This window comes from Aquarana catesbeiana, linkage group LG12 (genome assembly GCF_042186555.1).
Source record: "Aquarana catesbeiana isolate 2022-GZ linkage group LG12, ASM4218655v1, whole genome shotgun sequence".
Lineage (NCBI taxonomy): Eukaryota > Metazoa > Chordata > Amphibia > Anura > Ranidae > Aquarana > Aquarana catesbeiana.
In genome coordinates this window covers 239847733-239862515 of record NC_133335.1, presented here as the reverse complement: position 1 = coordinate 239862515, position 14783 = coordinate 239847733, and the positions used below count along the sequence as shown (strand labels likewise).

At 45.6% G+C, this 14783-nt stretch overlaps 1 protein-coding gene across 1 annotated transcript; it reads right to left on the bottom strand.

The window, feature by feature from the left end:
* Nucleotides 1–5019: 5019 nt before the first annotated feature.
* LOC141113705 (E3 ubiquitin/ISG15 ligase TRIM25-like) lies at nt 5020–9833 on the bottom strand. The gene is made up of 2 exons (XM_073606972.1): nt 9603–9833; nt 5020–8994 (listed from the first exon to the last, which is right to left on the bottom strand). The coding sequence occupies exons 1-2, from the start codon at nt 9767–9769 to the stop codon at nt 7578–7580; spliced, it is 1584 nt and encodes a 527-aa protein (XP_073463073.1). The 5' UTR covers nt 9770–9833; the 3' UTR covers nt 5020–7577.
* Between the last annotated feature and the right edge of the window lie 4950 nt (nt 9834–14783).

The following is a 14783-nucleotide window of genomic DNA, read 5'->3' as shown; positions in this document are numbered from 1 at the left end:
TTTCATTTTACACTGTTCTTTAAAAAAAAAATGTCACTTGTATTCCTATTACAAGGAATGTAAACATCCCTTGTAAAAGAAAAAAAGCATGACAGGTCCTCTTAAATATGAGATGTGGGGTCAAAAAGACCTCACATCTCAAATTTACACTAAAATGCAAAAAAAAAAAAAAATTAAATGTCATTTAAAAAAAAATAAAATAAATAAATGTTGCTTTAAGAGCTATGGGCGGAAGTGACGTTTTGACGTTGCTTCCGCCCTGCAATGGTATGGAGACAGGTGGGGGCCGTCTTCCTCTCACTCGTCTCCATACCAAGCCAGGAAGAGGACCCGATCGCCTCCGTCGCTACCGACGGCTCCGGTAAGCGACGAAGGGCACCAGAGAGCGGCGGGAGGGGGGGCCCTCTCCCGCCGCTGATAAAAGTGATCTTGCGGCGAATCCGCCACAGAGACCACTTTTATCTGAAACCGGACCGCTCACTGAAGTAGAAGATACTGGGTTTATGGTAGCTAGCTTCTGCTAGCTTCTTGGGAGGTGTATGGGGGTAAAGCCACCCCCCACCGTCCTCTCTGACTTTCGAGCATATGACTAATGCATGCTCTACAAACATCTAGAGTCAGTATAACCCTCCAGACAGACGGAATAGTTCAGCTCTTTTTTTCAGGCTATTTTCAAGGCTTTGAAAAACCGGTCTTGATCACATAGCAATGACAACTGGTATGTTTACAATGGAGCATTCACTGCTGAGTGCAGGAAAAGTGACCGGGGAGCTCTACATCCATCTAGCTCCCTTTTACTGAAAAGCCTGGAGCTGACTTGTTTTTACCACTTGTAGTCCAGGCTGTCTGTATATGTTCTAAGGGTGGCATTTGGTTAAAGTGTATGCACACCCAAAAGTTATTATTTTAGTTTTGGCTAGAATGAGGAAAGTCTGCAAATGCTTCCTGCTGCCTGCAGCAGACTAGTGACATCATCTCGGCCTAGGCAAAGTCATTGGACTGGAGCTGAAGGATGCCATTTTAATGATACAAGGTGGAGCTTTTCATAAAAAATGATCCTGTTGCTGTACATTGTGACATGTCAGGAATTTTTTTTTGCAGACTAGTAAAGATACTGAAAGGTATAACTTTATAACATAGAACTTGCACTAGCTTTTTAATTTGGCTTGGTACCCATGTAATCCCCCCCCCCAAAGCTAGTGCCAAAAAAATGGTCCTTAAAAAAAAAAAAAGGTCCTTTAAGTGCACTGTGTACTGGCGCCAGGCACAGTGCACTATGGGCAGCGTGACGTCTATGCAATCACGTGATTGCAGGTGAGACGCTTCATTTGCCTGGTTTTCTGAGTGCTTGTGGTGCAAAGCAATGCGCCGCAACACTCCCTTATTGGTCATTCTTCCTATTGTGTGGTTTTCCTATTGGCACCGCCTGTAGGACATGGGCGGTGCTTTCCTCAGAGCCACAGCGTCACTTCTGGTTTCTCTGTGCCAGTGGGAAACCGGAAGTGACACGGCGGCTCTGTGGATGGAACGCACGGCCCGAGCGGCGCTTTCTTTCATCTCTCATCTGGATTGGTAGGTGCTGAGAGAGTGCTGGACTGTATACCATATCTGTGATGCTGGGCTGTATACCATATCTGGGATGCTGAGCTGTATACCCTATCTGTGATGCTGGGCTGTATACCATATCTGGGATGCTGAGCTGTATACCCTATTTGTGATGCTGGGCTGTATACCCTATTTGTGATGCTGGGCTGTATACCCTATCTGTAATGCTGACCTATATACCCTATCTGTGATGCTGGGCTGTATACTCCTGACACTATGAGTGCAATACAGGGAACGGAGTGGGTGGATTCTATAAGGGGTGGGGCTTATGAGAAGTGGGAGAGGTCAAAAAGGAAGGGCGGGGTCTGGCACCCACCTATCCTAAAACTTCACCAGCCGCCACTGGAATAGGAAGCCCAACAACTCAGCTATGAGGTGTGATGGTCAGGTGTCCATAAACATTGTACTATCAAGAGAGGGCAGAGCCTTCATTTCAGTCGAACCTTGCCCATAAAGCCACATACACACAGGCCTAATATAGGCTGAAATCAGCTGGTACAGAAGAAACCGATCGACATTCAGCCCATGTGTACAGCTCCTTGCTTGACAGAAGGCCAATCTCACGACCACCTTTGGTCAAACGAGCATGCTGGAAAACCAACAATGGCTGTGAGCGCTGACCGGTGTGTTCTGGCTGGAGAAGGGGGGGCGGTCCCCCTGTCAATATACAATAGCACAGCGGGGAGATTGCTGTACTAATATCACATAGTTAGTGCAGTAAGCTCATCGCAAGCTCTTCCGTTTTTTTTTTGTTTGACCAGCTGGGTTGAATGAAAAAAAAACCTTACTCAGTGTATCAGGCTGTTTTTCTTCCCAATTCTGTGCAGCTGCAACCAATCTTATGAACGAGGCAACACTGCCAGGCAGCACAGTCAGGGCCCCACTTTTCGTCTTTGGCAGTTAAGAAGAGTGGCTTGGCCAAGTCTGTTAAAGCCCTTTTACTTTAAATCAGCTAAGTGTATTGGAAGAAATTTATCAATACTGGAGCAGACGTAATCTGGAGCAGATGTTCGTGGCAACCAATCAGTTTCTACCTTCAGCTTGTTCAGTTAAGCTTTGAAAATGAAAGATTTGGATGAACTTGACTAACAAATTAAAGCCGAAGTCCAGCTAACACTAAATGATCACTGCCACACCAGTGACAATGTCACCAGACCAGTGCAGCCAATAACAGTGTTTCTGTTTACAACCACACCAGTGCCAGTGTCACCAGTGCCAATCAGCTTAATACATTGGAAGGAATTGATCAACACTGGAGCAAACGTAATCTGGAGCAGATGTTCATGGCAACCAATCAGTTTCTATCTTCAGCTTTCTCAGTTAAACTTTGGAAATGAAAAATTTAGACGGACTTGACTAACAAGTTAAAACTGGCGTCCAGCTAACACTAAATGATTGCTGCTACACTAGTGACAATGTCACCAAACCAGTGCAGCCAGCAACAATGTTCCTCATTGCAAGCCACACCAGTGCCAGTGTCATCAGAGCCAGTGCCGCCAGTAACAGTGTCCCTGTTTGCCACCACACCAGTGCCAGTGTCATCAGAGCCAGTGCCACCAGTAACAGTGTCCCTGATCGCCACCACACCAGTGCCAGTGTCAGAGCCAGTGCAGCCAGTAACAGTGTCCCTGATTGCCAACACATCAGTGTCATCAGAGCCAGTGCCGCCAGTAACAGTGTCCCTGATTGCCACCACACCATTGCCAGTGTGATCAGAGCCAGTGCCACCAGTAACAATGTCCCTGATTGCCACCACACCAGTGCCAGTGTCATCAGAGCCAGTGCCACCAGTAACAGTGTCCCTGATTGCCATGACACCAGTGCCTGTGTGATCAGAGCCAGTGCCGCCAGTAACAGTGTCCCTGATTGCCACCGTGCCAGTGTCATCAGAGCCAGTGCCACCAGTAACAGTGTTCCTGATCACCACCACACCAGTGCCAGTGTCATCAGTGCCAGTGCCACCAGTAACAGTGTCCCTGATTGCCACCGCACCAGTGCCAGTGCCGCCAGTAACAGTGTCAATAATCGCCACCACACCAGTGCCAGTGTCATCAGAGCCAGTGCCGCCAGTAACAGTGTTCCTGATCACCACCACACCAGTGCCAGTGTCATCAGAGCCAGTGCCGCCAGTAACAGTGTTCCTGATCACCACCACACCAGTGCCAGTGTCATCAGAGCCAGTGCCACCAGTAACAGTGTCTCTGATCACCACCACACCAGTGCCAGTGTCATCAGAGCCAGTGCCACAGTGCCACCAGTAACAGTGTCCCTGATCACCACCACACCAGTGCAGTGTTGCCTATGCCTGCCCCTTGTACGTACTCTGGCCTGTTTATTGAAGGTGTTCCTGCCTGCTGCCTGGGCCGATCCTTTGCCTGTTTGCTGACCATGTCTCTGTCTGCTGCCTGAACTGACCCATCTGTACATACCAGATACCACTAACTACATTTCTTTGAGACACCACACCTCCCAACTTTTTGACATAGGAACGAGGGACACCTATTAGCAAAAGTATGTAGCCATAGGACACGCCCCTTTCCATGCCCCCTTAAAGGAGAATTATATATAAAAAAAAAAAAGATTATGATTATTATTTTGATGCAGCAATTTAGAAAGATTTACTCAGGAGGAGCATAATTTGTTTTGGAGTGTAATTCTAAATATGGCCATGTTGTGTGTGAGAAATATTTTATTAATTGGCAGATGTGCTTTTTAAAAAACAAAAAAAACTATTTTGTTTTTTCTTTCTTTACTTTTCAGAAACGCGTAGAATGTGATTCTCAAAAGACTCACCATGCTTCTAATAAAATAAGTTGGAGGGTCTATTTTGCAAAATAGAGTCATTTTGTGAGTATTTTTCCTGTCCTGGAACTTCAGGGCCTCAAAGAAATGTGATAGGTAGTCAGAAAATCTGATTATTTATGCTCCTTAAAAGTCTGAAGGTGCTCCTTGGCTTTTGAGCCTCTTTATGCATTTAAGCAGCGAAAAAGTCTCACAGGTGCTATTCTCATACTAAGGGGGAGTAAAAGAATGTGTTTTGGAGTGTAATTGTAAGTATGCCTATGCTGTATGTTAGAAATAACCTGTTAAAAAGGCAATTTTGTGAAATAAAATCAAATTTTATTTACTTTCTTCATTTTCTAAAAAATTGTGGCAAAAAAGTACAACTTAAAAAAACTCACCATGCCTCTTACTGAATACCTTGGACTGTCCCCTTTTTTAAAAATAGGTCATTGTAGGGGGTATTTGTACTGTCCTGGCATTTTAGGGCACTGAGAAATCAGATTGGCCGCCAGAAAATCAGCATTGATCAATTTCACATGTATATACTGTATCGTGACTAGTAGGCCAGACTAAAGAATATACACCTATTTGATTTGTGTTTTTTAAATCAAAGAAATGTAGCAGAATACATTGTAGCTTAAAATTATGAAGAAAGATTATTTATTTGTAAAGTTCTATAATGGAAACTAAAAACAAAACAAAAAAAACAGTAAAGCATTTTTTTACATTTTGGGTCTTTTTTTTTTCCTTTTTATAGTAAAAAAACAAAACAAAAAACAAAACAGCAGTGATTAAATACATCAACATAAAGCTCTATTTGTCTATAAAATGAAGTGTGGCATGTATGGCAGTGCTGAAAACATAAAAATCAAGTGGTTAAGGTAGTCACACTGGAACTATGCAATTTGATATGGCTCAAGTCTATTACCTTCCTGGGAAATTTTTTTCTCACAATTATTTAATCTCATTCATTTCAGACACCCACTCCGCCACAGTGGGGGTATGTTGTGAACTCCAGTGTCTCGTTATAGTTGTGGGGGGGCCACCATTAGGATATGGCACAATAGCTCTTTCTTGAAGGAACCCGGGAGAATGGACAATAGGCTAATGTGAACGTGAGGTAAGGGAATGTACAGCCATTCAGCACAACATCACACCAGAACCTTTCCCAGCTACCCGGATCATGCGAGGAGCCTTTGGGACGCAGTAGAACTGCCAGGACTACATAACATGACTCCCACTTATATCATATAGGGCGTACACACGGTTGGACTTTGTTCGGACATTCCGACAACAAAATCCTAGGATTTTTTCCAACGGATGTTGGCTCAAACTTGTTTTGTCTACACACGGTCGCACAAAGTTGTCGGAAAATCCGATCGTTCTAAACGCGGTGACGTAAAACACGTACGTTGGGACTATAAACAGGGCAGTGGCCAATAGCTTTCATCTCTTTATTTATTCTGAGCATGCGTGAAACTTTGTCCGTCGGATTTGTGTACACACGATCGGAATTTCCGACAACGGATTTTGTTGTCGGAAAATTTTATCTCCTGCTCTCCAACTTTGTGTGTCGGAAAATCCGATGGAAAATGTGTGATGGAGCCTACACACGGTCGGAATTTCCAACAACACGCTCCGATCGGACATTTTCCATCGGAAAATCCGACCGTGTGTACGGGGCATTATAAGCGTTTTTAATCTTGTGCAATAATACTGTTTTAATACAACACTTAGAGAGCCCCCCCCCCCCTGTTTCTTTAATAAGGTAATGTGAGGCTTCATATTAGTAGCCTAGATTTCATTGTAAATTTTTTTAAATTGGTCCCAAGAGGATATATTAGGAGAGCATGTTCCTGGGAGAATGGACAATAAGGTAATGCAAAGATCAGACCCCATATAAATGTCCACAATTTCATTGTGAATTTTCAAAATGTCGTCCAATGAGAGGACATGTTCTGGTTAGTTTTTGGTTCTAGTTTAAAAATCCCACCGGATGGTCGAGAAGTTGGCAGCTAAGGTATGGACCCAAGCTGGGGTGCCTACCTTACAACAATGGAGAGAAAGGATTATTAAAATGATTGCATATAAGAAACCGATGAGGTAGCCTGAAATTTTTGGGGGAATATTTGGGGCATGTGGCAGGTCTATCCCTTTACTTGCTGTCCATTAGGTGCAACTCTTACTTGTGGCTCTTTTGTTTAGGTTTTGTGTTTTAAACTCGGTTGTGATCTGTTATGTCTAAAGCCGCGTACACACGAGCGGAATGTCCGACAGAAAAAGTCAGACGGAAGCTTTTCATCGTATATACCGATCGTGTGCAGACCTCATCGGCCGTTTTTTTTTTTTCTGAAAAATCTGACGGACCTAGAAATGGAACATTTTCTAAATATTTCCGACGGACCCAATTTCTATCGGGAAAACTATATCGTCTGTATGCTGGTCCGACGGACTAAAAAAGATGCATGCTCTGAAGCAAGTACGAGACGGAAGCTTTTGGCTACTGGCTATTGAACTTCCTTTTTCTAGTCCCGGCGTAAGTGTTGTACGTCACCGCGTTCTGGACGATCGGACTTTGGGTTGGCCGTGTGTAGGCAAGACCGCTTGAATGGAGTTCCGTCGGAGAAACCGTCGGAGTTTATTACGACGGCTAAACCGGTCGTGTGTACGCGGCATAAGGGTATTACTAAGTTCTGAATATCCCTAGATTTGAGATGGCCCTTTTGGTTTTCATGGTTTCTCAACCAATTGTCCTCTAATTATATGGACTTTGCTATATTATTTTGCACTTATTCTCTTCACTTAGTCTGAGATTAGGTCTTTTTAGAGCAGGGTTTCTCAACCAGGGCTCCATGGAACCCTAGTGTTCCTCCAAAGGTTGCTAGGGGTTGCTTGAGCAATGAGCAATTTCTGCCTCTCAGATAGTTCTCACTGACACCGTTGATATTTTTTAGCTATCTGTAAGGGGGAAGGGGATTCTTCCCAATGATCACAAGCGTAAGGAGCATTCTTCCCCCTGACCATCACACAAATGTATCATGAGTTGTAGATATAGTAATTATAGGAACCGGTTCCCTGAGACCCCGCATAGAGGTTATTTCGAAGGTTCCTCCATGTTGAAAAGGTTTGCTTTAGATAAAAAAAAAAAAAAACACCAAATGAAAACCCAATCTCCTAACATTGTATTATTATTTCTTCCTATCTGCAAAAATTCTTTCATTCCTAATTTTTACCTGGACACCTGAGCCAACTCGAAACACAGCATGGAGGGGCTGAGTGAAGGCGGTGGTGAAGGTGTGTAAGTGGTGGCTCGGGTCACACAGCTCATAAAAGGACAGCCGCCCAGCCTCATAATCTAGGTAGATCCCTAATCTCCTAATAGAGGACTCATTGTGTAAACCTATAGAATGATTAAGATGCCTAAATGAGAACTTTCCAACTGTACGTACTAAGCACCAGGAATCACCGGTATTGCCAATTACAGATGACCGCCCCTTCCGGTCTATGGTGGCATAGCACATTCCAATTCTAAAGTTGTTACTGCCCATGATATCTACTTCCCAGTAATGTCTTCCTCTATCAAAAGCAGTGCTACTTAAAACCTGGTTAGACTCGAATGTTTGCAATGTCTGTTGTTTAGTTTCAAGAAATTCTACACCAGTGGCAACCTTTAGGTCACCAGATACTTCTACATTAGCAGCGGCACTGCTGTCATCTAGACATACATCTGAATCTTCTGCCACTGAGAGATATTTCATAGCATTGCTTACAATATCAGATAATTCTTTACATATATTAAGGGAAATCAGAATATTGTCCAAGTCACCAGCACCATGGATGTGTTCATCATCTTCTGCTCCATCTTCATTATCTCCCTCCTCATCGTTATCGCAAAAATCACCTCGGTCCAGCTCCCGGATCACCGCTAGCGGATCAGGTATGGAGCGCAGCTCTTCAATGTGATGGATCTTTTTGGATAGCTCTTCATACTTTTTTTCCAGCTGATTAATCAGACCAGAGCTTGAAATGAGCTCCTTGGAGATTTCAGCCAGGACTCTGCGCTCAAGGTCTTCTATCTGCCTCCGGAACGTTCTGAACAGAGAGGCCACCCATTCGGTTATACCGTCGGCTTTTTCTTGCAGTTTGCCCTCATGTTTTTTCAAACCGTGGATTCTTTTCTCCATCTCCTTCTTCTGGTTTATCAACTTCATTAAAATGAGTTTATATTTGTCTTTTTTTTCCATACTAGCCTGGGACAAGGTTTGTATGGTATGCCCCCGATGCTTTATTTCTGTCATGCAGGATTTACAGATACAAGATGAGTCCTCCACACAGTAATACTCCAGGGTCTGGTTGTGGAGGGAGCATTCTCTGTTCTGCCAGTCGGAGGTGGGTTGGGTCAGGACGTGCTCCGGTGACTTGCTGTGGACTTTTAGGTGTTTATCGCAGAAAGAAGATTCACATTTCAGACAGGACCTCACAGCCGGTGTAGGGGTGTCAACGCAGTAAGTACACGAGATCCCAGATTTCTGTTCTTCAGCTTGGATCTCCTCCGCTATGTCTCTTAGTCTTGTGTTTGTTTTTAGCTCAGGTCGGTTTTTGTACCTGTGGTGCAAAGAAAGAATGTGTGTGACACTGCGCTATGGTATATAGGATACAGGAGACTGTATTAAAAGAAAGGGGAATAACTGATGCTCTGTAAATGAGAAAAAAAACCTTGATGCTCTATGTATGAGAGAAAAAAAGACTAAAGGAAAAAGGAATAAGGGAATGGCAGCCTCTACATAATGCTACCACCTAGGTGGAGCATGATAAGAGTACAATGGTGTAGATATGGAGCTATTCCTCTAGTGAAAACCATAAAAAATCATAAAAAAAACATTCAAATCCAAAGTTTATATGTTTTTTTTATGATTTTTTATGGTTTTCACTAGAGCAGGGATATGCAATTAGCGGACCTCCAGCTGTTGCAGAACTACAATTCCCATGAGGCATAGCAAGACTCTGACAACCACAACCACAAGCATGACACCCTGAGGCAGAGGCATGATGGGACTTGTAGTTTTGCAACAGCTGGAGGTCCGCTAATTGCATATCCCTGCACTAGAGGAATAGCTCCATAGCTACACCATTGTACTGTTATCATGCTCCACCTAGGTGGTAGTATTATGTAGAGGCTGCCATTCCCTTATTTCTTTTTCCGGTTTCTGTACCTGTGCATGCATTCCGGGCAGGAAGATTCTCTTTCCTCCTGGTGGTCCCATGTCTTTTTGATACAGTTCTGGCAGAAATTGTGTCCACACAGCAATGTCACGGGGTCTTTATAGATTTCCCAGCAGACCGAACATTTCAGCGCGGCTTCCACTACAGGAGATGCCATTTCTGAGCAGGAGGTGTAAGAACAAAAGCTGTGTACGTGTCTAATATAAGCCAACCCACAGGGTGTGTTTGCCCTCCAGGAAGATAAAGTTTCACTCTCACCTATGACCTAGTCTTTTTGTTAAAGAATTATAATGTCACATCCATACAACTGATGTAAAGGGGAACTCTGTGGAATCTAATGTTAAGGGGAGCCCTGTGAACTCTTATGTAATTGCTAATATTTCTAGCTACATGCTTGTAACTTTAATATTGATATTTGCACTGTTTTGCACTGAAAACATTAATTTTATGTACTTTTTTGAAGTGTCAGTAAAAAAAGAAAAGAAAAATTGTCTCTGTCATTAAATTCTTGGCATCCTGTCAGTAGATTTTACTTTGCTAGGTTGGGAACACTGATTGATGGATGGGTAGGTGGATGGGTGGATGGATGCGAGGATGGGAGGATAGATGAATGGATGGGTAGATGGTTGGATGAATGGATAGATGGATGGATAGATGGGTAGATGGAGGAATGAACGGATGGATAGAAGGGTATATTGATGGATGGATGGATGATTAGATGGATGGATGATTAGATGGATGGATGGATAGATAGATAGGTGGGTAGTTGAATGGGTGGATGGATGGGAGGATGGGTGGATGGATGAATTGATGGATAGATATAAGGATGGGTGGGTAGATGGAGTGATTAATGATTGGATGGATGGGTAGATAGATGGGGTGGGTGAATAGATGGATGAATGGAGGCATATTTTACTATGTTCCCTTACAACACACCCAATATCCAACACAATCCAGCCACACCCACCTGTTACTACATGCCCCATATTTGCTCATATACAGGTTGTATAGATGAATGGATATATGGATGGGTGGGTAGATAGATGATGATCAGCATTCTGATGAATGAATGAATGGGTGGGTAGACGGATGGATGAATGGATGGGTGGATATATAGATGGATGGGTGGATGGATGGGTAGATGGATGGAAGGATGAATGGATGGGTGGGTAGATGGATAGATGGATGGGTGGGTAGATGGATGAATGGATAGGTGGGTAGATGGATGAATGGATGGATGGGTGGGTGGATGGGTAGATGGATGGATGGGTGGGTAGATGGGTAGATGGATAGATGGATGAATGGGTGGGTATATGGATGAATGGATGGGTGGGTGGGAAGATGGATGGATGGGTGGGTAGATGGATGGATGGGTGGGTAGATGAATGGATGGGTGGGTAAATGGATGAATGGATGGGTGGGTGGGAAGATGGATGGATGGGTGGGTAGATGAATGGATGGGTGGGTAGATGGATGAATGGATGGGTGGGTAGATGGATGGGTGGGTAGATGGATAGATAGGTATGGATGGGTGGGTAGATGGATGGATGGATGAATGGATGGGTGGGTAGATGGATGGGTGGGTAGATGTATGAGTGGGTAGATGTATGAATGGATGTGTGGGTAAATGGATGGATGGACAGGTGGGTAGATGGATCAATGGATGGATGGGTGGGTATATGGATGGATGGACGGGTGGGTAGATGTATGAATGGATGGGTGAGTAGATGGATGAAAGGATGGATGGTTAGATAGATGGATGGGTGGGTAGATGGATGGATGGGCAGATGGATGGATGGATGGGTGGGTAGATGGATGGAAGGATGGACGGGTAGATGGATGGGTGGGTAGATGGATGAATAGATGGGTGGGTAGATGGATGGATGGGTAGATGTATGAATGGATGGGTGAGTAGATGGATGGATGGATGGATGGGTGGGTGGATGGATGGATGGGTAGGTAGATAGATGGATGGGTAGGTAGATGGATGGATGGGTAGGTAGATAGATGGATGGATGGGTAGATAGATGGATGGATGGGTAGGTAGATGGATGGATGGGTAGGTAGATGGATGGAGGGGTGGGTAGATGTATGAATGGATGGGTGGGCAGATGGATGGATGGATGGGTGGGTAGGTAGATGGATGGATGGGTGGGTAGAAGAATGGATGGGTGGGTAGATGGATGGGTGGGTAGGTGGATGGATGGGTGGGTGGGTAGATGGATGGATGGGTAGATGGATGGGTGGGTAGGTGGATTGGATGGGTGGGTAGATGGATGGGTGGGTAGATGGATGGATGGGTAGATGGATGGGTGGGTAGATGGATGGATGGATGGATGGGTAGATGGATGGATGGGTGGATGGATGTATTAATGGATGGGTGGATGGGTGGATGGATGGGTGGGTGGATGGATGGGTGGGTAGATGGATGGATGGGTGGGTAGATGGATGGATGGATGGGTGGGTAGATGTATGAATGGATGGGTGGGTAGATGGATGGGTGGATGGATGGGTGGGTAGATGGATGGGTGGATGGATGGGTGGGTAGATGGATGGATGGGTGGGTAGATGGATGAATGGATGGATGGGTGGGTAGATGGATGGATGGGTGGGTAGATGGATGGATGGGTGGGTAGATGGATGGATGGATGGGTGGGTAGATGTATGAATGGATGGGTGGGTAGATGGATGAATGGATGGGTGGGTAGATGGATAAATGGATGGGTGGGTAGATGGATGGATAGGTGGGTAGATGGATGGATGGGTGGGTAGATGGATGGATAAATGGGTAGATGTATGAATGGATGGATGGGTAGATGTATGAATGGATGGGTGGGTGGATGGATTGATGGGTAGATGGATGAATGGATGGATGGATGGATGGATGGGTAGATGGATGGATGGATGGATGGGTAGATGGATGGATAAATGGATGGATGGGTAGATGTATGAATGGATGGATGGGTAGATGTATGAATGGATGGGTGGGTGGATGGGTGGATGGATGGGTGGGTAGATGGATGGATGGATGTATGGATGGATGGATGGATAGATGGGTGGGTAGATGGATGAATGGATGGATGGGTGGGTAGATGGATGGGTGGATGGATGGGTGGGTAGATGGATGGGTGGATGGATGGGTGGGTAGATGGATGGGTGGATGGATGAGTGGGTAGATGGATGGATGGGTGGGTAGATGGATGAATGAATGGATGGATGGGTGGGTAGATGTATGAATGGATGGGTGGGTAGATGGATGAATGGATGGATGGATGGATGGATGGATGGATGGATGGATGGATGGATGGATGGATGGGTAGATGGATGGATGGATGGATGGGTGGGTAGATGTATGAATGGATGGGTGGGTAGATGGATGAATGGATGGATGGATGGATGGGTGGGTAGATGGATGGATGGGTGGGTGGGTAGATGTATGAATGGATGGGTGGGTAGATGGATAGATGGATGGGTGGGTAGATGGATGAATGGATAGGTGGGTAGATGGATGAATGGATGGATGGGTGGGTGGATGGGTAGATGGATGGATGGGTGGGTAGATGGGTAGATGGATAGATGGATGAATGGGTGGGTATATGGATGAATGGATGGGTGGGTGGGAAGATGGATGGATGGGTGGGTAGATGGATGGATGGGTGGGTAGATGAATGGATGGGTGGGTAAATGGATGAATGGATGGGTGGGTGGGAAGATGGATGGATGGGTGGGTAGATGAATGGATGGGTGGGTAGATGGATGAATGGATGGGTGGGTAGATGGATGGGTGGGTAGATGGATAGATAGGTATGGATGGGTGGGTAGAAGGATGGATGGATGAATGGATGGGTGGGTAGATGGATGGGTGGGTAGATGTATGAATGGATGTGTGGGTAAATGGATGGATGGACAGGTGGGTAGATGGATCAATGGATGGATGGGTGGGTATATGGATGGATGGACGGGTGGGTAGATGTATGAATGGATGGGTGGGTAGATGGATGAAAGGATGGATGGTTAGATAGATGGATGGGTGGGTAGATGGATGGATGGGCAGATGGATGGATGGATGGGTGGGTAGATGGATGGAAGGATGGACGGGTAGATGGATGGGTGGGTAGATGGATGAATAGATGGGTGGGTAGATGGATGGATGGGTAGATGTATGAATGGATGGGTGAGTAGATGGATGGATGGATGGGTGGGTGGATGGATGGATGGGTAGGTAGATAGATGGATGGGTAGGTAGATGGATGGATGGGTAGGTAGATAGATGGATGGATGGGTAGATAGATGGATGGATGGGTAGGTAGATGGATGGATGGGTAGGTAGATGGATGGAGGGGTGGGTAGATGTATGAATGGATGGGTGGGCAGATGGATGGATGGATGGGTGGGTAGGTAGATGGATGGATGGGTGGGTAGAAGAATGGATGGGTGGGTAGATGGATGGGTGGGTAGGTGGATGGATGGGTGGGTGGGTAGATGGATGGATGGGTAGATGGATGGGTGGGTAGGTGGATGGGTGGGTAGGTAGATGGATGGATGGGTGGGTAGATGAATGGATGGGTGGGTAGATGGATGGATGGGTAGATGGATGGGTGGGTAGATGGATGGATGGATGGATGGATGGGTAGATGGATGGATGGGTGGATGGATGTATTAATGGATGGGTGGATGGGTGGATGGATGGGTGGGTGGATGGATGGGTGGGTAGATGGATGGATGGGTGGGTAGATGGATGGATGGGTGGGTAGATGGATGGATGGATGGGTGGGTAGATGGATGGGTGGATGGATGGGTGGGTAGATGGATGGGTGGATGGATGGGTGGGTAGATGGATGGATGGGTGGGTAGATGGATGAATGGATGGATGGGTGGGTAGATGGATGGATGGGTGGGTAGATGGATGGATGGGTGGGTAGATGGATGGATGGGTGGGTAGATGTATGAATGGATGGGTGGGTAGATGGATGAATGGATGGGTGGGTAGATGGATAAATGGATGGGTGGGTAGATGGATGGATAGGTGGGTAGATGGATGGATGGGTGGGTAGATGGATGGATAAATGGGTAGATGTATGAATGGATGGATGGGTAGATGTATGAATGGATGGGTGGGTGGATGGATTGATGGGTAGATGGATGAATGGATGGATGGATGGATGGATGGA